The 21,729-nt window shown below is 42.6% G+C and overlaps 2 protein-coding genes across 3 annotated transcripts in view; one reads left to right on the forward strand and one right to left on the reverse strand.

Moving 5' to 3' along the window:
• The window catches only part of LOC131140126 (cysteine-rich motor neuron 1 protein), a 37,274-nt gene extending 36,093 nt beyond the window's left edge, over positions 1-1,181 (forward strand). The window contains exon 15 of the mRNA XM_058090280.2: positions 125-1,181. Within this exon, the coding sequence (XP_057946263.2) occupies positions 125-307 (183 nt within the window). The 3' untranslated portion in view covers positions 308-1,181. The remainder of the gene's footprint in view (positions 1-124) is intronic.
• Positions 1,182-1,424: 243 nt separating this feature from the next.
• Positions 1,425-21,182, reverse strand: eif2ak4 (eukaryotic translation initiation factor 2 alpha kinase 4). Of its 2 annotated transcripts, none has more exons than XM_058090279.2 (39): positions 20,810-21,182; positions 20,617-20,732; positions 19,928-20,030; positions 19,652-19,825; positions 18,545-18,625; positions 18,303-18,448; positions 18,124-18,224; positions 17,880-18,037; positions 16,596-17,134; positions 16,385-16,500; positions 15,829-15,983; positions 15,263-15,702; positions 15,120-15,192; positions 14,950-15,042; positions 14,748-14,870; positions 14,520-14,624; positions 14,312-14,375; positions 14,139-14,218; positions 13,892-13,993; positions 13,773-13,823; positions 13,424-13,660; positions 13,255-13,330; positions 12,873-12,994; positions 12,599-12,648; positions 12,215-12,383; positions 11,480-11,596; positions 11,293-11,358; positions 11,042-11,212; positions 10,831-10,965; positions 10,531-10,638; positions 9,677-9,805; positions 8,105-8,191; positions 7,798-7,910; positions 7,661-7,716; positions 7,215-7,318; positions 6,246-6,314; positions 5,466-5,510; positions 4,130-4,245; positions 1,425-2,714 (listed from the first exon to the last, which is right to left on the reverse strand). In XM_058090279.2, exons 1-39 carry the CDS (start codon positions 20,936-20,938, stop codon positions 2,657-2,659), a joined length of 4,977 nt encoding a protein of 1,658 aa, XP_057946262.2. In that variant the 5' UTR covers positions 20,939-21,182; the 3' UTR covers positions 1,425-2,656. The 2 variants fall into 2 exon arrangements, with proteins under 2 accessions (XP_057946262.2, XP_078652528.1); XM_078796402.1 differs by having other exon boundaries at positions 2,652-2,743.
• Between the last annotated feature and the right edge of the window lie 547 nt (positions 21,183-21,729).

A 21,729-nucleotide genomic window follows, 5' to 3' on the forward strand; every position in this document is an offset into this window, starting at 1 on the left:
TACTTTCATTTTCACTTTTGGTTATGTTGACATTGAATGATGAGCCAGTCCATTGGTGTCGATATAAGCTGGTTCAACTGTACAAACCCAAAATCCTAAACAATGATATTCCTTTCCTCTTTAGACCGTCATTCTTAAGCACGTAAACAAGAACTCAGTGGTCTACATGGAGCCTTCCAAGGAGAACAAGTTTCAGAACATGAAGAACGACTGCGGGATCCATTTCTCCCCCGAGATGAGCTCCCCCTGCACAGACAAGATGACCATCCCTCGAGCCAAGCTGGCCAACAACTGGACGCCGCGCTAACATCAACCGCTAGCAGATTGGAGCTGCCCCGTCACCACCGGCTGCATCCATGGTGATTTGTGCAACAACGCACACACTCCACGGAGGCATCTGGCTACCCACGCTTCTCTCTATGGGACTGGAAAAGGAGGAGGAGGACGCTCTTTAGTTGGATAAAGCAACATTTGAATGTGCGCTTGTGCGTTTGGACCTTTCAAAACAATGAGATGGACAATGAGATGCTGAGAGGGCACACGTTTCACTTCAAGCTTTAGGATGGGGGGTGGGGGGGGGTCCAGGTTAAAGAGATTGACAGGATGCTGCCCCCTGACTTCATGGATGTTGTCTCAATATCGCTCACAGGGAGGCCAAAGGAACTGGTAATCTATACTGGTAATCTACTGGTAATCCACCAAACTGTAACAATCGGCCAGGCTTTATAGACGCCCTGTGTTAGAATGTGTGCTTTCCATTTTACTTTGTGTATATTGCAGCAGTATTTGTACTCGTGTTGTTTTAGGTCAACTCTTTGTTTTTTTGATGTCTTCTCGGGGGCCAAATCTTTGCCGGTTGAAACATTCCCACCTCCACGCACACAGACCTCACAAAAAATGATCCACAAGAATTCCTTCAGGAAATTTCTGTGCGGAAAAAAACACTATGGGCTGGAGAGGACATCATTTTATTGAAACTTTGAAGGAATGTCAGAATGTTCATTTTTAAAGCCTTAAAAGTCACAGAATCACGACTTTCTTTCTATTAAATTGTTTTGCTACTCCATGAAGACATCACAGCAGCAGCCATGTAATCACTCCTTACTTCAAATGCGCCTCCTTTACCGGACAGTCATGTTAAAGGACACATTGGGATGCGTTAAAGTGAAAATATGGTTATTTAATAAGGGAGCACAATAAAAAAGCTCCTCTGCCAGCCATCTTTTCACTTACAGTAAAGTATTAGTTACAAAACTTGACAATAGTACTTCACCTCGTTGTTTTACTGTAAAACTTTATTTTTTTCTCATAATAATTACAAACCTAATCTTATAATTCTTGTACTTACCAATGCGGCAGAATAGTCAGCAATTGCACGTAATACATTACAACATCAGAGCTCCTTAAATGTAGCACTTTCCGGCTTTTCGTAATACCGTTGCAGGATTTTTGGATGGATAAACATGCTAATCAGGGATTTGATGGCCGCAGTAAGCACACAGAAAAAAAAAAAAAAAAAGCATATTGTTAAAGCCAGAAGCCTCGTAACAATCTGGCAAGTGTAGAATTTGATTTATGAAACACTTCTCAATACAATGCCAATAACAAAGAGGACTGTGATGCCAAACGTGGTAGGAAATGAATATATTGACTTTTTTTTAGTAGGTTTGTGCTTTAAAATGAAGAGTGTGTAAGGCCCCCAGTTTTTGTTCTGTGTAAAAAAAAAAAAACTAGTTTAAATTAGTAGAGCAGAAGAGTACCCTATTTATTTTTTCACATAGCTTTATTTATTAATACTATAGTTTGAGTTTTTTTTTTTCCTTGACTTTTGGTAGCCAAAGCTGTTGTACATTTTTAGACCCTTTACATCGGTTTGTTATATTCAGTACCACCTTATTTATTTTGCTGTTCCAAGCCCTGTAAATAAGTGAAACTGTAACTTTACTTATTTTGAGAAATAAACGTGTGAAACAACATGCAAGACAGACATCCTGTCTGATTGATACAACAGAATCCGGCAGGGAATCTGCTGGACAGTATCATAACAAGACTTAAGTCATCAGTATTGTCCCTTGAGGATACTGAAAGACGCACAGTTACTGGAATGAATGTACTATTTTCAGCGAGATACTGTGACTCCTTATTTTTCATCATGGTAACACATGTTAAACATAAGTGGGCCATAAAGTAGCCTCTCATAAAACAAGGAAAACACACCAGACGGACCACAAGTCCGTCAAAGCTTGCTCATAAACTTCAAGGTGAGGAATCTCCTCCAGAAGGATCACTAAATCAAACAAGTCTGACTTTCCCACTTCTTGAATGAAACCTCCAAATCACCAAACGTTGTGCAGGAATGAAATCAGAAAAGAAGACATGTGAGGGAAGGATTTATTCCCACTTTCACATATAAGAAAAATATTTTTATGTAAAAAGCTCTATTGAAGTATTAAGGCAACAAAGCCCACCAACGTTCTTCTGGGGCAGAACCACTACTCTTACATCAACATAGCTGAGGTATGCTTGAAGGGCTAAAAGCCAGTCTTTGGGGGCGTGTTCCTGTTGACATACAAGCACACATTCTTTAAGTCCAAAGGTGAACATCTCCTGAGCCGGAAACAGGAAGTGGCCAGGTCATGAATTACAATGTTTTTTTTTACAGAAGGGTCTTGTAGTAGTCGTCCTTCAAGCTGTACAAGACCACCACAGCCACCCTGGAGCAGAAGAAGTCACCATAAGTCACCTTTGGGATTGAAGCATGAGGAGACACATGGCATGGTGGTCCAAGTATGGTCAGGACCAAATTTGGACAAAATTTGCATTTCATGTTATCATGATGCTACCTGTTTATTGGGGGCAAAACTTGAAAAAATATGTTTTCCTTTAAGATCCAAAAGTGCAAAATGTAAATTCTTGTAAACTGATTAGGAGTTTATTTAAAGACCAGAGGTGTTAAACTCAAAGTCAAACTAGACATTACCCCCCCACCCCAATTATGAATCTTTCTTATTTACCCTGACATTTTCAACACTTGCATATCAAACTTAAAGGCAGTCCAACTAAATATAGGTAAGACCTTCATTTTGCTAGGCTAGAATGTCAGAAGAGACTTTAACATTATATTTAGAATACTGCTAATGCTGCACTGGCAGAAGGTGACCTGGTCCATAAAGCTGCTAATGAAAACCAAGTCCCCGGGACATGTCTGCTTTATGGTACTGCTGCAACCAGGTGACTCCTGCAGGGACCCTTTGACCCGCACACTGGGCTCTCCTTGTTTGGGTTACACATTCAACACCAACAACATTCATTCATTTTCTACCGCTTATCCTCACGAGGGTCGCGTGGGGTGCTGGAGTTTATCCCAGCTGTCTTCGCCAGCCAATCACAGGGCACATATAGACAAACAACCATTCACACTCACATTCATACCTATGGACAATTTGGAGTCACCAATTAACCTAGCATGTTTTTGGAATGTGGGAGGAAACCGGAGTACCAGGAGAAAACCCACGCATGCACGGGGAGAACATGCAAACTCCACACAGAGATTGATGAGAGTGGAATTGAACTCGGGTCTTCTAGCTGTGAGGCCTGCGTGCTAACCACTTGACCACTGTGCAACAAAAAAGACCAAAAAACGATTTAACAAAAAATAAATAAACAAACATTCTCCTTGCTTCTGTGAAGTTCTTTTATCAGTCAAACACACACACAGGAAATGAAAACCAATAGTTGATTTTGCTATCATCTCGGTCATGAAAGAGAAAGAGAAATCCCCCTAATTCCCCATGAAGGACATTCAGGGGTGTCACAACACGAGAGGCTCAACCACTGAGTACAGCATCGCTGAGGAGCTTGACAATATTATCCACTTTACCCACAGAACCTGAGGAGCGTACACAGGCCCGCCTCCCTGCTCCCCGGTCTTAGCGGCAATCCGCCGTGGTGTTAAGAGGTCAAACATGAGACTATAAACAATGTTAGCTTATGTACTAAAAGCAGGAAGACGGGAGGATATAATGTTTGGAGTATGTTGGAATGTTGGTTGGTGCCTTCTAAGAAGTTGGGGAACTCACTTAATACGGTCCCTTCAAAGCAATATGTGGGACTGCAATTACATACATACCTTTTGGTCATTTTGAAATGGTGGATCTCATCACAGATGGATTTCAGGTAGCGCTGTTTGGGGAGACGCGATAGCAGAGTCTTCACGCTGCTGTTGTACTGCTCCTCACTCTCAAACTGTGGAATAGACACAAACAGCAAGTTGGGGAAGAGTAGAAATGGAGCGTTCATTCATTTTCTACTGCTTATTCTCACGAGGGTCGTGGGGATGCTGGAGCCTATCCCAGCTGTCTTCGGGCGAGAGGCGGGGTACACCCTGGACTGGTGGCCAGCCAATCACAGGGCACATATAGACAAACAACCATTCACACTCACATTCATACCTATGGACAATTTGGAGTCGCCAAGTAACCTAGCATGTTTTTGGAATGTGGGAGGAAACCCACATGTACTTTGGTACAAGGTATATTATTAAAAAAAAAAAAACCTTAAACTGTATTATGGAAAGCAGGAAGTGAACAAATGTAACAGTTACTGATTGTAAAAGTACCAGATGGAGGGGTAGGATTTAATAAGCTTTGCTTCTTCCTACTCCTTTTTGGACATGTGGAACTGTGAACTGATTATGTGATGCATTCAATTGCATTCAATTCAATGCATGTTCAAATGAAATAAAACCATTCCCATTACATATGCACGGGGAGAACATGCAAACTCCACACAGAGATGGCCGAGGGTGGAATTGAACCCTGGTAGAATTGTAGCAATGCACATTATTTAGAATTATTGTATTTATTTACAAGCTTACTCGCAAGCTACTTCCTGCTTATTTACAAAGATGACTTAATCCTAAGGCTGACTTAAAGGAATGTCCATTCTCTTTATTGTACCCCTAAGAAACAGCATATTGTCACATGTTTACAAGTGTTTTCCTGTGCTTTGGGTAACGTGCTGCTGAGGTTGCCCATGAATCCATAAAGTGGTGATTATATAACAGTGGTGTTAAGAGCTTCCCCTCCTGTTTTCTTCTTGTTTCTGCACACAACGTAATTAGAGGTTTTAACCTTTGACAAGGAAAGTTTTGGTCTGGGGTTTAGAACGTGAATATTAACTCCCTCTGAGCAAACCTGATTGACTGCATGGGGGCCTACAAGTTTAAAGAACTGTAGCAGGTCTTTACGCCAATGGAAAAAGCCAGGGGTGTTCCCTTGGACCACCTCCTCGTCAGAGGCCACTGTAAGGAAGGAGACGGGATCCCCTCTTCCTGTCTGGGCTCTTGAGTTATAATGCCGCCTCTTTCCAGGCACCCTCCACCCCTCACCGCATTCCTCCCATCATCAGGATGTAGCCTTTTATTAAAGCTGAAGTGCGCTCAGCAAAGCCAGAAGGAAACTGACCTCCAGAGACAGGAAGTTGATCAATGTTTCCTTCGGAAGGTCCACCTGCGGGAGCGAAAAACATGAACAAATAGTTGGGCACCGATATGTTTAGACGCCATTGTGCTGTAAAATAATGCCCTCACAATTTAGCCAGGAATAGCGGCTTCTGTACAGTCTCACTCAACAGGCTGTGGAACTCTTTTCATCACAAGATTACTCAAAATTCCACTTTTTCCCTGGCTTGAAAAGCACCCCGTGTCCCTTTCCCAGGAAGGGGCTAATTGCCTCTTGGGCCTATCATTGGAAAATGAGAGCTGCTGTGTTCCAGTCGGACTGATAGACAAACAGGCTGCTGACATTCAACAACAAAGACTTGGAGGCCTGTGCAAGCGCTTAGTGGAATGACGGTGATTAGGCCTGGGGTGTTTCAATAAGTCATATTTACAGATGTGAGCTTGACACAATCCAGGCTCTTTCAGGAACGACAAACATTTTTGGTCCGTGCAGTGACACGGTAAATAAGATGATTTATGGTGGGAACATCTTGGCTAGAAGTTTCGAAAGACCCCAGAAAAACAGTCTAGTATACTGTCAAATACGTTCATTGTATTCTAGCATCCAGTGTTTGGATTCACTGCCATCTCTGCTCCGACTGGGAAGTTGAGCATGAGGTAAACAAACGTGTTGTGGCCATCAAGAACCTTTTCCTGAGATGTCACACTTGAATTGGAAAGATAAAGAGGGACAGCACAGAAAAAGGGGGGGGGGGGGTATGTGCTGGTAAACAAAATGACTTACTGCCAGAACCTCAATGTCACTACTCTTGTTTTGCAAACTGCTTGCAAGAGTCTGTAATCTGGTGTGGATCTAAGAGAAAGAGAGAGGGGGAGAGGAAGATAAACAGTCAGAAATAATCAAAGGGAGAAGGGAGGAAGAAAATAATTGCTTCCATGGCCGAAATGAAACAGCACAACAATAAACATACAACATTAAAAACAAATCTTTTTTTCCATGCAGTTGCTTGATGACCGAACCATGCTGGTAGACCTGCAACCAACGTGCATTGTGGGTAACCATAAGAAGACAGGTGCTCATAGCGGACCCAGAGCATGTTAAGAATCTAATGCTAGGAGTCCACTGGGACGGCGCCAGTTGGTGCCAGTTTGCGCCAAAGATTATGTGATTGGTGCGTAGTGGCTCGCTGTGGCGCCTAATTCATGTTCGCTCGGCATGTTGCCGTTATTCAGAGCCGCTACGAGCGAGCCGCTACGAGCGAGCCGCTACGAGCGAGCCGCTACGAGCGAGCCGCTACGAGCGAGCCGCTACGAGCGAGCCGCTACGAGCGAGCCGCTACGAGCGAGCCGCTACGAGCGAGCCGCTACGAGCGAGCCGCTACGAGCGAGCCGCTACGAGCGAGCCGCTACGAGCGAGCCGCTACGAGCGAGCCGCTACGAGCGAGCCGCTACGAGCGAGCCGCTACGAGCGAGCGAGCCGCTACGAGTCTCCCATAATCTTTGGCGCAAACTGGCACCGTCACAGTGGACTCCTAGCATCATTGCCGCAACTTGGCTCGCGCCATTACATTCCAGTGGATTCCAATAGACGGATTGTTTGTGACATTTGGTTCCACTTGGTGGACACTTAGCGCCAATTGTTTGATGCAAAGTTGTTAAACATTTTGAAATAACAAGTAGACTCTTAGCATAAAGGGTCTGATGATTGGTCCACTACGTACACTCTAAAAAACAGCTGAAGTGACTCCGTTACCTGAGTCTCAAAGCGGCGTCTTGCACTGGCAGAGACTCTCTCCAAACTGATGACATTCACATTCAAGCTCATGCTCATGCTGCTCCCATGCTGCTCCGAAGAGCCTGCAGATGAAAAAAAAAAGATGTTATTCTACACGTTTGGTCTGACTTGCCGATGAGGCAGTCATGAAAACCATGCTTGTGTGAGCACGATACAGTTTCATTATGACACATTGTTGGCTGTGTATAATGGAACATATAAATAAAGCTACAAGATTTTCATCACTCTGTGAGACATTAATCAGTTTCATAATGTACAAATTTTACTTTGGAAAGATGAAAGTAAACTTCAGTAGTTAAACAAAGGTGCAACTGTTATACGCTGTGAGTGAAACATACACAGCCCCGCTTCACATAAAAGCTACGTGTAAACACTGGTAGCGGTCGTTGGAGGTTGCACAGTACCTGTGGTGTTGAGCTGGGAGCCTTTAGGGTTCTGGGACATGCTTTCAGATATTTCCCTGCAGAAGCACAAGGAACACCTTGTGTCAGGCTTCCCAGAAATGAAAGTGACACTATCAAACAGTCGACAATCACTTTACCTGATGTTCCTTTCGTCAAAGAATTTGGTCCGATACTTCTGAATGATGTGTTCTACCAAATCCGACTCGGGAACTCTTTTCTCAGATTGTCTGTCCTTTTCAAATGATTTCACCTGAGGATGGATCAAATAGCTTAAACATGTGCTGCTGCAGAGAAAAGATACAAGATACTTCCTAATTGATTTTAGGCAAGATCTCCAACATTTCCTTCATTTAAAACTGTATAGACAAAGGACAAGTGTCCTAACACTTTTGTCCAGATTGTGTATCGTCTGATTCTAAGTAGTTTTCATCAATACTGTGTTACCTTCACATAGTTACCCTCTTTGTCAGAAACCATGGCCATGCACGTGATGCTAGCCACTCGGCAGTGGTCCAACAACGTCTCCTGTGACTAACACACATAACAAAACATGATTACTGAAGCAGTACATGTTCTGCAATCTTTCAAAAAAAGCTTAGAGATATCATTGAACATAATAATCTTTGTAAAAGCATAATATTTGTAATCATTAGAGGTTTCCCAAACGTTGTCAGTGTGTGTATGTGTACCAACTGATTCCCATGTCAGATACAGAAGTGTGTGTGAAGTGTGAGCGTCACCTGGCTGTAAACGTCGACTTTTCTGTTTGAAAATGCGGACCAAAAGGTTTAGCGCTAACATGGAAATTCTTTTCTGAGGCCTTGTGCAAGGTGTTCGCCACATTTGGCTTACGCAAGCTCAAAGCTAGCTCCGAGCATCGCCTGCAAAGACGGCGGCATGTGAAATAGGCTAACAAAAGGCTAATCTGAATAAGCTGTTCTCAACATCTCACCACTTGTTCAGGCGCGGGGCCACATGCGTAATCAGCTAAAAGCACACAAACACCCTAGCAATTAAAAGAGCAGAGGACTGCTTGTTTCCACACCGACTTTTCCTAAATGGCTAGGGTGGCCATTTATGTCTTATACCAATACAAAGGACCACGAAAATAACAGAGTAAAGAAGACAAAGTGTGAGTAAAGTGCTACACGGAGGGTTTGAATGAAGAGAGAGGAATTAGATGTTTCACATAAAAGTATAGTCAATAAAAAGAGTCAAATATTGAAAATGCCCAGCTCTAGAGGGTTTATACTTCTGTTTCTGCCTTGATAAAATGTATTTGCATAAGGACATGAGGGGTGAGATGGGAGTCTGATGCGGATTAATGAGGGAGTGTCATTAAATTATTAAATTAAGGGTTCAGGTTTTAAATAAATGGGGGGAAAAAACCTCCCTCCAGCTTACATTATATACGTGTGTGTGTAAAATGGGAGCATATAAAAGCTAATCAAAATCTTTAGATGACCGAAACTGCGAAAGATGTGTTACTTTCACATATCCATGCATGAAGCGTTTACATTATATGACTTCTGATTGGCTGCTACTATATACAGTTTATATTTACTGATGCTGCTGTCTGTAAGAGGCTGATAAGGCTCTATTATTAAGTGTTGACAGTTGTATGGCTTTTCTAAACATTCTGATTGCTCATATCAGCAAGAAAAATGAGAATTCCTTCCAAATAGCAGTCCTTATCATGACATGTAAAATGACCAAGCTAAAGGCCTGACTTTAAAGCTTATCAGAATTGTTTTTGGCTTCAGTTCAACACTTATCACATCCTCTTTAGTACCACACATGTTCATGTGCTAGAATACATGCAGTAATGTGATTGGTAGATTAGATATTTGCATCAAGCACATAAAGTATAGTATGTGTTGATTTATTGTAAACAATATTTGTTGAATATCTACTACAATCTAATAGGGATCCATTACAGGCTATAATACCTATAAGTACCGCATTGTTTCATATGAATTTGTTCTTAAAAATGAAAGAGAAAACCAAAACACAAACCTGTGAAACATCATAGGAAATGTCTGCAGAGACACCGGCGCTCCACAGCTTCTGGACAACACTGATGGCTCTGGACATGGACGAATGCCCCACCGGCACAACGAGCACATCACAGGAGCTTACCAATGGCTGATAAAAAAAAAAAAAAGCAGAAATTAGCTGGACAATTCGTGAACATACTTAGCATTACATGGATTTTGACTTATGAACATCACAAGATTGGTAACCCACTGTAGGAGGGCAACGTCTTGAGTACTGGATTAAATCACCAGCCCTTTCGCCACAAAAGCCATATTGACGCCACTCGAAAGTTAATGCCCATCTATTCATTTTGAGGGTCTAGGGTATTGTATCCTATTCCAGCTGGAGTTGGTGGTGGGGTACACCCTGGACCGGTCACCAGTCAATCACAGGGCACATAAACAGAACCATTAAAGCCAATCCAACACTTTCAAACCTTTGATCTCATCACTGTGAGGCAGATGTGCTAACCACTATTTCACCATGCAGTTAATACAAATCTGCCTTTACAAAGACAATAGCGCTATTTTAAAAGGTTTGACGCACTGTATATGCATTTAACTTAAAAGGTATCAATATTTTGTCTATATATATCTTTATCTTATATATTTTTTATTCTGATTTGTTTCAATATTGTATATTAGAATGAAAAATGTAAAACTATTATTAGGTCATTACTAATAACAGAATCCCAGTGATCATAGCTATTAACATGCTTCTAAGCATGGAGACCGCATGCTGTAATAACGCAGAATTAAATATAAAACTTGGTCTCCTGCTCCTTCATTATAATAATTAGACATGTGGGATGTTGGTGAATGTGTATATCTCACTGGCTCCTCCATGTTGGCCAACACAGCGCAGACTTTGTCCACCGCCACGCTGGCACCGACAGCAGAAGGGACTGGCACCGTAGAGGCGGGCCCTCGAAATTCCAGGATCTGGTCGTAAAGAGAATAAAGCATAAGTCAAGCAAAGATGACATATATGATCTGATGGAAATAAATACACTGTATACACATAATACATTTTTGGTATTGTATTTTTGGTTATTGTAGTATTTTTGGTTATGTCCGCGGGTGATCTAATCACCCATCATAGATATCCATCCAAGTCCAAGAGATTTGGTGTACCAGATGGTCATAGCGTCCTCCAGCGGCCAGTATATCTGGTACCGTCCGTTTACGTTTCCTGATAAAGGCCACAAACTGGAAGATGATCCCACAGTGGTGCTGCACCTTGTACACTAAACCTAAATTGACGACCACCTGTGAAGATAGAACATCTGCATTGAATGGGGGGAAAAGTAGAAAATCAGTTGATCCATTTGCAAGACATCATTACTTGGAGTTTCACTCCGAGTTTTTGAAGCAGCACTGTGACCTCCTCCAGGTCCTTGAGGCCCTGCTTGGCCAACTGCGTGACGGCAGTCTTCTGCTTGGTGAGTGATGTCAGCAATGGCGCCACTTCCTTCACAGTCCCTTTCTGTTCTATGTATTTGTACAACACCTGCAACTGGACACAGAAGAAGAGGCAAGAGCTTACAAACAATCAATCTACTATAAAGAAGATTCATACATCTGGTAGACGCTTACACTGTTTGTGGACAGTGAAAAGTTGCAGAACTTTGCCTCTACTTCACGTTTGGTCAGCTTTTCACTCTAAGGAGAAAACAAAATAGGACACCACATTTATCCAAAACACTAGTGTGCATACTAATACTACCTGCAAAGGATCAGACACATGGACAACATCTGTGATGCATGTGAAATAGTTACTGACCATGGCATCACATAGTATGTTGGAGGCCTGGTTCAGTTTGTCCTCAGGGATTCCGCTGTGCAACAGGATGGCTTTCAACAAGCTAGTATGGTTCAGGTAAATGTTATAATTCCTTTCCTGCAGTTACAAGAACAAAAAAAACACACAATGAATGCTTCAACAGTGAAACTAATCACTCATTAGAAAACAGGAAACCCCCATTCAGGGGAATAGACTCATATAGATATGACCTTTGCTTCCTAGCTACCTCAAGAGCCTTGATCAAATATTGCCGTCTTGTAATATTTTGCCTCGTGCATTGTTTAAATTTAAAAAACAACTTTCAGTTAGGTCTCTCAGAGGACCCACTGCAGGGAATGAACCTGAGTTGACTGGGTTCACGAGGCACGCCAGTCCGAACTGGCAGCACTGGGAAGTGTGGACAGGAAATGGATTTTGCAGGGAGGGAGGAGAGGAAGTGGAGTAAACTGCACAAAACAGATTTAGGGTGTATATAATAAACACGGTGTAAATCTGTCAGACTTCCTCACAGCTTGGTATGTTAGGTATGCAAGAGGGAAGTTCATGGCGGGAAAAAAAACAACAACAAACAATGCAGGTTGATAGGACGGCATCCGTTGGAAAAGACAGGAATGTATCGAACCAGTCAACAAAATGTTCTGTCTCGTTGTGAAGCAAGGCAGGGCAGCACGGCGCACACTGACACTTTCGCAAATACTATACATGGAGAGCAACCTGAAGTGCAGGGAATTCCTGAACTATTTCAGAGATGGTGTAAATGGTCTCGGCATCTGGGAGAAGGCTGTTGGTGACGGGTGTGATGATGTCAAAGGCACACTCCAGAAGTTCCCTTGGGTGAGCGCGATCCAGCTTCCTGGGGCGAAACACGCGCTCAATGCTGTACCTGGGGAAAGAGAAACATGTATGTTTGTAATTTAGCCAACATAACTATAAGGACAAATGATATTCAATGTCGGATAAACTAAAATAAACTTCACAATGACAAATATGAGCAACATGTCAAAAAATGCCCCGTCTAATATATAAAAAATACAGTTTAGTTCAAAACTGTCTCACACCTGACTTCAACTTGCTGGCTTCAATTAAGTTTTATTTTACCTCTTTAGATGTGTTATGTTGTTTCTTGCAACAAATCTTGCAAACGCCATCTAGAGTGGAAAAAAGAAGTGAATAGATGGATGCATTTGGACAATAATGACGTTTGTGCACACTGGGCTGCAATCAATCATAGCATAAAAACAACCATTTAGTCCCAATGGATTTCTGTAAAGTAGCTGCTAAGTGTTTACATGATGGCAAATATTTGAATAAGTAGGGTTCGTTTGCCAGTGTGGACGTGCACCATGTGGTGTGCAAAGTGTCATGGGCTCACACGAAGGTCATAGGGTAGCGTCACCAGCATGCCGCTGTGGTCCATGAAGCAGGCAGGCTCACTGCCTTCATACACCTTCCTGTTTCTGGGGAGCAGCAGCGGTGTCTGCAGGCGCACCGCATCTGTTGACAAACATAAGACAGGCCTGAAAGCCACTGCATAAAATAACATGGCCTTCACCCTGAAAAGAAGTGATGCAATGATGAGCATCAACAAATAAGTACAGCTGGAGATCATCAGTGCGCACAAATGCAACACAAGAACCTGCGCTGTCTCTTGTTCCTCTGAACAGTACTTTATTGTTTAGACAGCACCCAGTGAAGCAGATGTTAGGGTCTCAGAGGTTTGCAGATGAACATGTGAAAAAGGCTTCTACACTCACTGTGCTTCTTGAAGATCCTGGTGATTGTCTCATGCACATACTGCTGTAATCTGGCACTGCTGAAACTGAAGCTGCCCTTAAGTACACAAAACAAACAGCGTTCACAGGCCTTCACAGGAAAACACGTTTTTTGACTTAGTTTTCGAAACTTTCAATTTCGAAGCCATACCTTGTGAAGGTCTATATCATAAGTGAAATCCATAACTGGGGAAGTGTTCTGAGCAAACAACTGGCCCACCATGTTGCGGTAAGCTTTGCAATTGATATTGGCCATGGTGTGCTGCAATACTTCATGGAGCTCGGACTCCTCCATCTGGGGCGGAGGCAGGAGCTCACTCTTCAGCAGCTCCTGAGCAGTGGGCCGCAGCGCAGGGTCATGCTTGAGCAGCCACTCTATCACCTTCCTCTGAAAGGATGCAAGGAAAAGACATCAATCTGGGTTACTATGATAACACAAAAATATTTTGATAGGGGGGAAAACATGCTTATTTGCAATGCTGTCTACAGACGTTCTTCACCTGTGTTCCTTGCTCATAGGCACTGAAGTCCTCTGGAAAGTGTATGGCCTCCTGCAGGGTGAACGGAGGTGAGCTACGCAATACGGGTCAAACCTCTCTCGTGGAGGTGGAGAACTTACCACACGGAGCTGGCTCAGGACAGATATGCGCTCTGCTCCAGTGATCATAGGTCGGTAGGACATCTCAAAAAGGATGATACCAAGGCTGAACAAATCAACTTTCTGAGGACAAAACACACACAAAGCAATCAAATGTTGATAACTGATTATAAATTAAAAACTAGCTACACATTTTTGCTATTTGGCAATGACATTTTTTTTCTAAATTGATGGCCTTCTGGTGGGAGGGGGATAGAAAAAATCTTACTTGGTTGTAGGTAGCTTTGGTATTTCCTTGAACTTCTGGACTGACATAAAGGGCTGTACCAACCATTCCAGTCATGTTCCCTACAGTTGGTAAAAATGCAGAAAAAAGTGTCAGAGGGGAGAACACAGTAAGAAAAATAACATTTTTTATCAATAATTTTAAGCTCTTTACACCTGTCTGGTCCAGTTTTTGCAATGCTGCTGAGCCACTCTCCTCCACTTCAAATTGACCTGCAGCCTGTAAAAAGATCTTGGATATTACATCCGCATGACTGTGTGTATGTAATAATTGATCTCTCTGGATTGGATTGTCTACAGCTAGAGATGACCAGTAAGAAAAACATTACATGGCACATAAAACTCTTTGTAGATGAATGCCTACCACACTGGCCGGGTGGTCTGTAGCCAGACCAAAATCACCAATTTTCACATGATCTTGTGAGTCAAGGAAGATGTTGACAGGCTTCAGGTCCCTGTGAATCATTCCCTTTTATTGAGGAGAAAAAAAATCTCATTACTTTTGTCTGATTCCGATTTGATGTTAAGGTTCCATTATTACAAACTGGAGAATCAATAAAACTTGATCAAAATGTGTCAAAGGAAATCAAACCTGCTCATGGATGTAAGCAAGACCATCTAGGATTTCCCTGAAGAGCCTCCACAACCTATTTTGGTCCTGATGCAGACCATGGTCTATTGTGTCTCGCAAAGTGCTCTTTTCACAGTATTCCATCTACACAAGGGAGAAAACACATCTTACAAGTCTGACAGCGACACCTAGTGGCAGACAAAAAGCATTGGGGAAAGCTTACTTGTATGTAAAGGTAATGCAGAATGACGAGAGGTCGATGATCCGAGTTTGCGCTCTCCGTTGTGTCGCTCAGTGGCTTTGTGCTTGGATCCACCTGCAGGAAACATACCATACTTTTGTTGCAATGTCTTGACAAGAGCAAAACAAAGTGATGGTGCGAAATAGTCAAACCTGTGACATCTCATCAATGCTGTCATCGCCATTATCAAAGATGACATCGCTGATGGAGTCACTATCCGATGGCCTAAATTTAAGAGAAGAAAAAATGTCAGTGATCAAGCAAAGTTTGTGCAGCAGGATTTGAATGAACTCACAAAAAAGAGGCACCAAAAACATCTTCATCGTCCTCATCCTCATCGTCGTCGTCATCACTTGACTGGTGTCTGCTACACTTTGCAGTGGAGGACCTTTCAATAGATGTGGACCATTCCACCGAGCTAGACAGCGCAGGAGGAGGTGCAATGTCCTCCACGTTGTCGAGAAGACCAAGCTCGTTGATCCGAGTCACAGAATTCTTGCACGGAGGCGGCTTTTCGGCAGTGCTCCGTGACTCGGAGCTGTCAGTATTGTTGAGCATACCCGTGGCCGGCACTTCGCTCCTCTCGATCCATGCATTGTAGTAGCGCACAATGTTCTCATGATTGAGACGTGAGAGGAGGGTCACCTCACCTTTGATACGTCTGAACTGCCTGCTGGCAGGGTTGACCTGGATGCGCTTCACAGCATAGTAGCAACCATCAAGTTTGTTCTGAACCTAAATGTGTAAGGGATTAAAATTTTTTTTAAAAATCCATCAGATTTAACAGTGCAAAATGAAAATTCTTCATCTTAAAATTTTGATCAGGAGTGTATTCTCATTAGGATTAGAGCATAAAAATACCTTAATCACAGCACCAAAGGCCCCTTTGCCCAAAAGCTGAAGCTCCTCAAACTCACTAAAGTAGCGAGAAAACTGTCTCTGCACCCCAGAGCTGAATGGTGCGTTTAGGATGTGACTGCGTGGGATCACGGACGATGCAAAATCCACAGCAAGATCTTGAATGGGAAAAAAAAGGATTAAAAAAAAATAAAGCATTTTGATCATATAACTACCCGAACAATAATTTGAATCCAGGTAGAGGGTATGCTGGAGCCTATCCCCCTATTTTGGGGGAGAGGCGGGACTGGACTGGTCGCCCGTCAATCATAAGGAACATATAGACAAACACTAAAATTCATACCTATGGACAATTTGGAATCGGCAATTAATGTGGGAATAAACCGGAGTACCCAGAGAGATCTTCTAAACTATGTGGCCAACATGCTAATCACTAGTCCACCCCGCGGTCGTGGAGCACCGATTTTTTTCTGTTTTTTTTACACATTGTTTTATTTTGTGTATATTTTGAAAACCAAAATCGCACTTGGTTGTGATTGTGAATGTTATATTCATTTACCTTCTGGGCTGGTGTCTTCGGACTCAGGAGGGTGTTTAGGTGATGGAGGCTTCAAGAAGTCGTGTTCCAAGAGTTGCTGGGTCGTCCATCGATCAGCATCATTCATGCAGACACACCTATGAAGCAGCCAAGTACATTGATTGATGATGTGATGTTGAGCTGGAACAAGCTGTGTCTCTAATTCTACCTCCTGTTATAAATGTGTACATACTTGTGGAGGAAGTCCTTGAAGTCAGCAGGCAGGCTGGAGGGCACAGTCACTGGATACTCCTTCACTTCTTTGCCTTGACTCAGAGCCAGCAACATGAGCCCCAAGTTCCAGATGTCCCCCTTTTTGCCCGTCTTGGTTGGCATTGCCGTGTCTTCAGAGAAACGAACATGCGCCTGCTCAAAAATATCTTCTTTACAGATATCGGAGAACCTCTTTGATAAGCTGTAATCAGTCAATCGAACATTTCCGTCTGCGTCCAGCAGCACACTGGAGGCCCCCAGGTGTTTATGAACCACAGAGTTGGAGTGCAGGTAGTCAAGAGCAGCCAGAAGTTGGGCTGTGTAATGGCAGAGTTTGTCCAGGGGCACGGACGTGTGATTGAGGAGGATTTGGTTCAAGTTCATGCCGCCAACGTGCTCCACCAGCAGGTCCACCACAAGGCAGTCCTCCTTCTCGCTGGATCGAAGCGCCTTATAGTGCACCAGGTTTGGGTGCTCCAGCCGCAGGAGGGAATTTAACTCGTTTTCTGCCGCATGGATCTTCACAGGGGTTCAATGTCAAAGTTAGTCAACAACATTGGATATTTACTTGAGTAAGATTTACTATTGTAATTCCTAAAACCCATGCGTGTATGGGGAGAACATGCAAACTCCACATAGAGATGCCCAAGCAGAGAATCGAACCCAGGTCTTCCCGATCTCCTGACTGTGTGGCCAAAATGCTAACCAATTGTGCTGAATTTACTTTACAATTTGAGCCAATTGTTTTAATTAGGGCTGCACAGTGTTTGAGTGGTTTGCACGCAGGCCTCACAGCAAGGAGACCCGAGTTCAATCCCACCCTTGGCCATCTCTGTGTGGAGTTTGCATGTTCTCCCCATGCATGCTTGACTTTTCTCCGGGTACTCCGGTTTCCTCCCACATTCCAAAAACATGCTAGGTTAATTGGCCACTCCAAATTGTCCATAGGTATGAATGTGAGTGTGAATGGTTGTTTGTCTATATGTGCCCTGTGATTGGGTGGCTACCAGTCCAGGGTGTACCCCGCCTCTCACCCCATGACAGCTGGGATAGGCTCCAGCACCCCCGTGACCCTTGTGAGGATAAGCGGTAGAAAATGAATGAATGTATTTAATTATATCGCTTAGGGTTTGTAGCTTCTTATACAAGACTCCACTGAATTTAAACTTTATATAATTTTATATATACATCCCAAAAATATCCTGATATTTATATATACACATACAATATTTTTGGGATATATATTGTGATATATGCTACTTGCCTGCTTTTTACAGTTGTCAATCTTCCCTCTCTCCTGGCTGGTGAAGAATTTGCCCATTTTCTTGTTCCAGCGCAGTGACCACTCATAAATGACTGCAAAGTCCCCCGAGTTGACCTCAAATCCATTATAAACATTCCGGCCAAGCCTCTCACTCACTCCTGTTGAGAAAAAATAAATATGAACAGTAAAAAAAAAGAAATAAGTAAATAAACAGACCCTGTCTTCTCACAGTTATAGATTTTACCTAAATGTCTCCCTTTGTGGACAACAAGTTCTCCAAAGGTGCTGCTGTTGAAGTGAAGACACTCCTGGGTGTGTAGATTGTCTTCACTAATTGTCTCACGTCTGGAAAATGAATGGAGTGTGTAAGTGCAACAACTTTTCTTCAAAAAAAAAAACCCTCAAAAGTCAGTGTTTGCGTACCTGTGACGAGAACTTGAGGTAGTCCTACGTCGGTTTGGGACTCCTTTTCGGACATCTGTGACATCAGGAGGAGTCCCACATGGACTGGGCGGGCTCTTTCCCAAGATGCTAACAGGAATAGGTTGCTCCATACTCTCAAGATGCTCCTGTGAAGATCAGCACAGTACAAAATGTGTATCAAAATAAAAAGTACATCTGAAATCAATTCTGTGTAGCTCGTGAAATTTGTGAAGCTCGAAGACCTGTTTCGCAAGCTCTTTTCTCCTCTTTTCCTCTCGTTTTTCCTCCTCCCTTCTTTGGATTTCAGCCATGATTTCTTTTTCCTGTAAAGACATTCAGCAAAACTTACATCAGCAAATGAAACAAATCATTCACTAAAAAATGTCTTTGCCCAAACAAAGCATCCATACATTGATGACTCATCTCTATGAATAACGGACAGTGCTTCTTACACTATAGACAGATTCCAGGCAGGAATGTCTCACAGCCAAGTTAAATTCCACCCTCTGCATTCTCTGTGTGGAGTTTGCATGTTCTCCCCGTGCATGCGTGGGTTTTCTCCGGGTACTCCGATTTCCTCCCACATTCCAAAAACATGCTAGGTTAATTAGTGACTCCAAATTGTCCATACGTATGAATGTGAGTGTGAATGGTTGTTTGTCTATATGTGCCCTGTGATTGGCTGGCGACCAGTCCAGGGTGTACCCCGCCTCTCGCCTCAAGACAGCTGGGATAGACTCCAGCACCCCCCGCAACCCTCGTGAGGATAAGCAGTAGAAAATGAATGAATGAATGAATGAATAATTCCATTGTAAATATTATGTATGCAACAATATGACGTCTGACGACGGGTGCACAGATTACAATTTTATGGCCAATCACCAATCACTTTAAAAAGCCTGTCCTGCCCGTTGTGATTTTGTCCAATAACAATATATCAGTGAAAATTTGGCAAATGATAATGATAAATTGACCTGAAATTGAGAATGTACTGATCTGACCTTTGACGCCATCTTCCTCAAGCATTTTGAATCAAAGATCATTAAAAAAACACACAAAAAAACTCTTTCTTGCAGAAAACAACTTTGAAAACTGGTCAATGATTGAGCACTAGCATGGAAATAGCTCTAAGAATGCAGCTTCTTATTCCTATCTTTTCAGATATATGCAACATTTCAATGTAAACTGTATGCATGACACTTTGACACTGACCAGGTCCTGTTAAACATGACGCTCACACAACCACAAGAAATCAGATCACAATATCAGATGCTGAATCAAGACGGTTAAGCATCCAACAAGAGGTGACAATCTTTTTCTCCCTCTCATGAAATGTAAATCTTCCTCACCATTTCTTCCGCCTGCTTGCGCTGCTGGTCTATTCTACGTTTCTCCTCCATGTCTCGTTTCTCCTGCTGCCTTCGAAGGTTCTTCAGCATCTCCTCATGGAAGGAGCGTGAGGGCGGCTTGTTGTGCTCGGTCAGGAATCCCTGAATGTGGTCCGCTAGCTCGTAAATCATCACCTGTGTGTGTGTGTGTGTGTGTGTGTCAAAGGGTAAACATACACATGTCAGGCAAGAGAGCTGCGTGTTTTTAAAATATTCAAACATGTGTGTGGTTGTCACCTCCCCACAGCGAGCTGCTGCCAGCTTTGTGAGTTCATCCTGGAGGGTTTGCAGGTTGTCATTTGAGAGACCTTTAACGTTCTTCAGCTCCAGGTCTGGAGGCCTATTGAAATTGCAAATAATCACTTGTGTGATTAAGGGCTAGATCTATAAACTTGACTTTTCCATTAAAATTGAGGTCATTTTTTTTAACCCCTACTTTGTTCAAGGGTCCACGATACAGAAATGTTGGAGACCTTCACAAAAAAATAATTATGTCATATTTGTTTTCGATTAACTTCAATGTTCAGTATTATCATGTCTCATTAGAGATGGAGTGCCCGGCCCAAGTTGGGATAAATGGCAGGGTTGTGTCGGGAAGGGGCATCACTACCCATGTTCACACTGTGTGCAAGCATAATAAATGTATTAGAGGTTGTTATAACTGGACCAAAATTCATTAGTGTGAACGCATCATTAAACTACAGCTTTGAGGTCACTTGTTATTTGGTTCAGTTCATTTTAGAGTTTTTTTAGGGCAAAGATACCTCTTGTGGATTCTAAACAAATGTAATATGGCTATTTAATAAAACATAAGAAGAGTGTAAAGTGTATATCACTTAGTTTTGTTGTTGTTTAGGGAACCCTTTTATAGCTACACATGTGCCACATTTGATATTTTCATAAGAAAAAACACGGTGAGCACTCACACGTCAGGGTATTCGGGTGGGCATTTGACTTGCAGGTCCACAGTCACGTAGCATTCCTGACCTTGGTTCAAGCCTTTAGGTCTCAAAAAGAGGTGTACCTCTGGAGGTCTTTTCACCTGAGAGAAGAAGACAACAAAGTTGAATGAGATTTGCTGGGCGTGTTGGTGATAGCAACAAACAAGGTTCGGCTTACCTTCCACGGATCCTTTTGGCGAATATCATGGAAGTCTTCCTCAAAGATCGATGCCAGAGCCTCCAGTTCATTTTCTTGCTGGACCGTGTAGTCGTCTGTAGCCTCTGTACGAGTGTAGTGGCCGCTCATCCTTCTGCCGCGTCTACATGGCAGCCCTGCTCAGTCCTTGACGCGTTTCAACCAAGAAAGCGGAAGACGTAGTAAAACTCCCCGCCACCCTGCAATGGCTTCTTCCAGCTCCAACTTAAGCTTTTAGCTCTCACTGAGCTTCTTGATAACACAAACTAGCAGTCTTGTAGTTAGCTTCCCAGGGGCCAACACAACAGTGTTGTGTCGCGTGGCTATCGCACGTCCCGTCGCAGGTATAGACGTCATCACGTTGCTTTCTCAAAGTTGACCGCTAGAGGTCAGTAACTAGAATAAAGAAAGAACTTACTGTGTGTGCACACAGTACATGTATGAACATTTAAATACAATATGTACATAGTGCATGAACAAAAATAATAAGCAAGAAAAAATAAAAACTCGACATGTATGGTATTGCTCGTACAATAAAAAAATAAATATTGGCTGTGTATGATGCATATATTAATAATGACAATACAATTGCTACTTTTACCCAAGGAAAAATAGCTACTCAACTACTCAACATTTATTTTCATAGTTTATTTAAACCCAAGCAAACTTGTTTTACCAGAATAAAACCAGAAATGTTGGTATCCACAGCAAAAAAATGTTTGTTCATTTGAAACTTCAATATACATTTCTTAAGAGGTCTCCAACTTTAATATACAGTATCAATTTACATTATTACAAAAATCTATCTATCTATCTATCTATCTATCTATCTATCTATCTATCTATCTATCTATCTATCTATCTATCTATCTATCTATCTATCTATCTATCTGTCTATCTGT

The sequence above is a fragment of the Doryrhamphus excisus genome, linkage group LG14, assembly GCF_037039965.1.
Source record: "Doryrhamphus excisus strain RoL-2023G ecotype Guam linkage group LG14, RoL_Dexc_Guam_v1.1, whole genome shotgun sequence".
Taxonomy (NCBI): Eukaryota; Metazoa; Chordata; class Actinopteri; order Syngnathiformes; family Syngnathidae; genus Doryrhamphus; species Doryrhamphus excisus.

What these genes read in the sequence shown, in the direction of transcription:
- eif2ak4 (XM_058090279.2), bottom strand. Translation starts at nt 20,938, where the DNA reads ATGAGCGGCCACTACACTCGTACAGAGGCTACAGACGACTACACGGTC. An exon ending in CCTATGAGCAAGGAACACAG is followed by an intron (nt 13,661 to 13,772) that starts GTGAAGAACGTC and finishes GCATCCTTTCAG; the next exon opens with AGGAAGGTGATAGAGTGGCT. An exon ending in CAGGATCTTCAAGAAGCACA is followed by an intron (nt 12,995 to 13,254) that starts GTGAGTGTAGAA and finishes GTTTGTCAACAG; the next exon opens with ATGCGGTGCGCCTGCAGACA.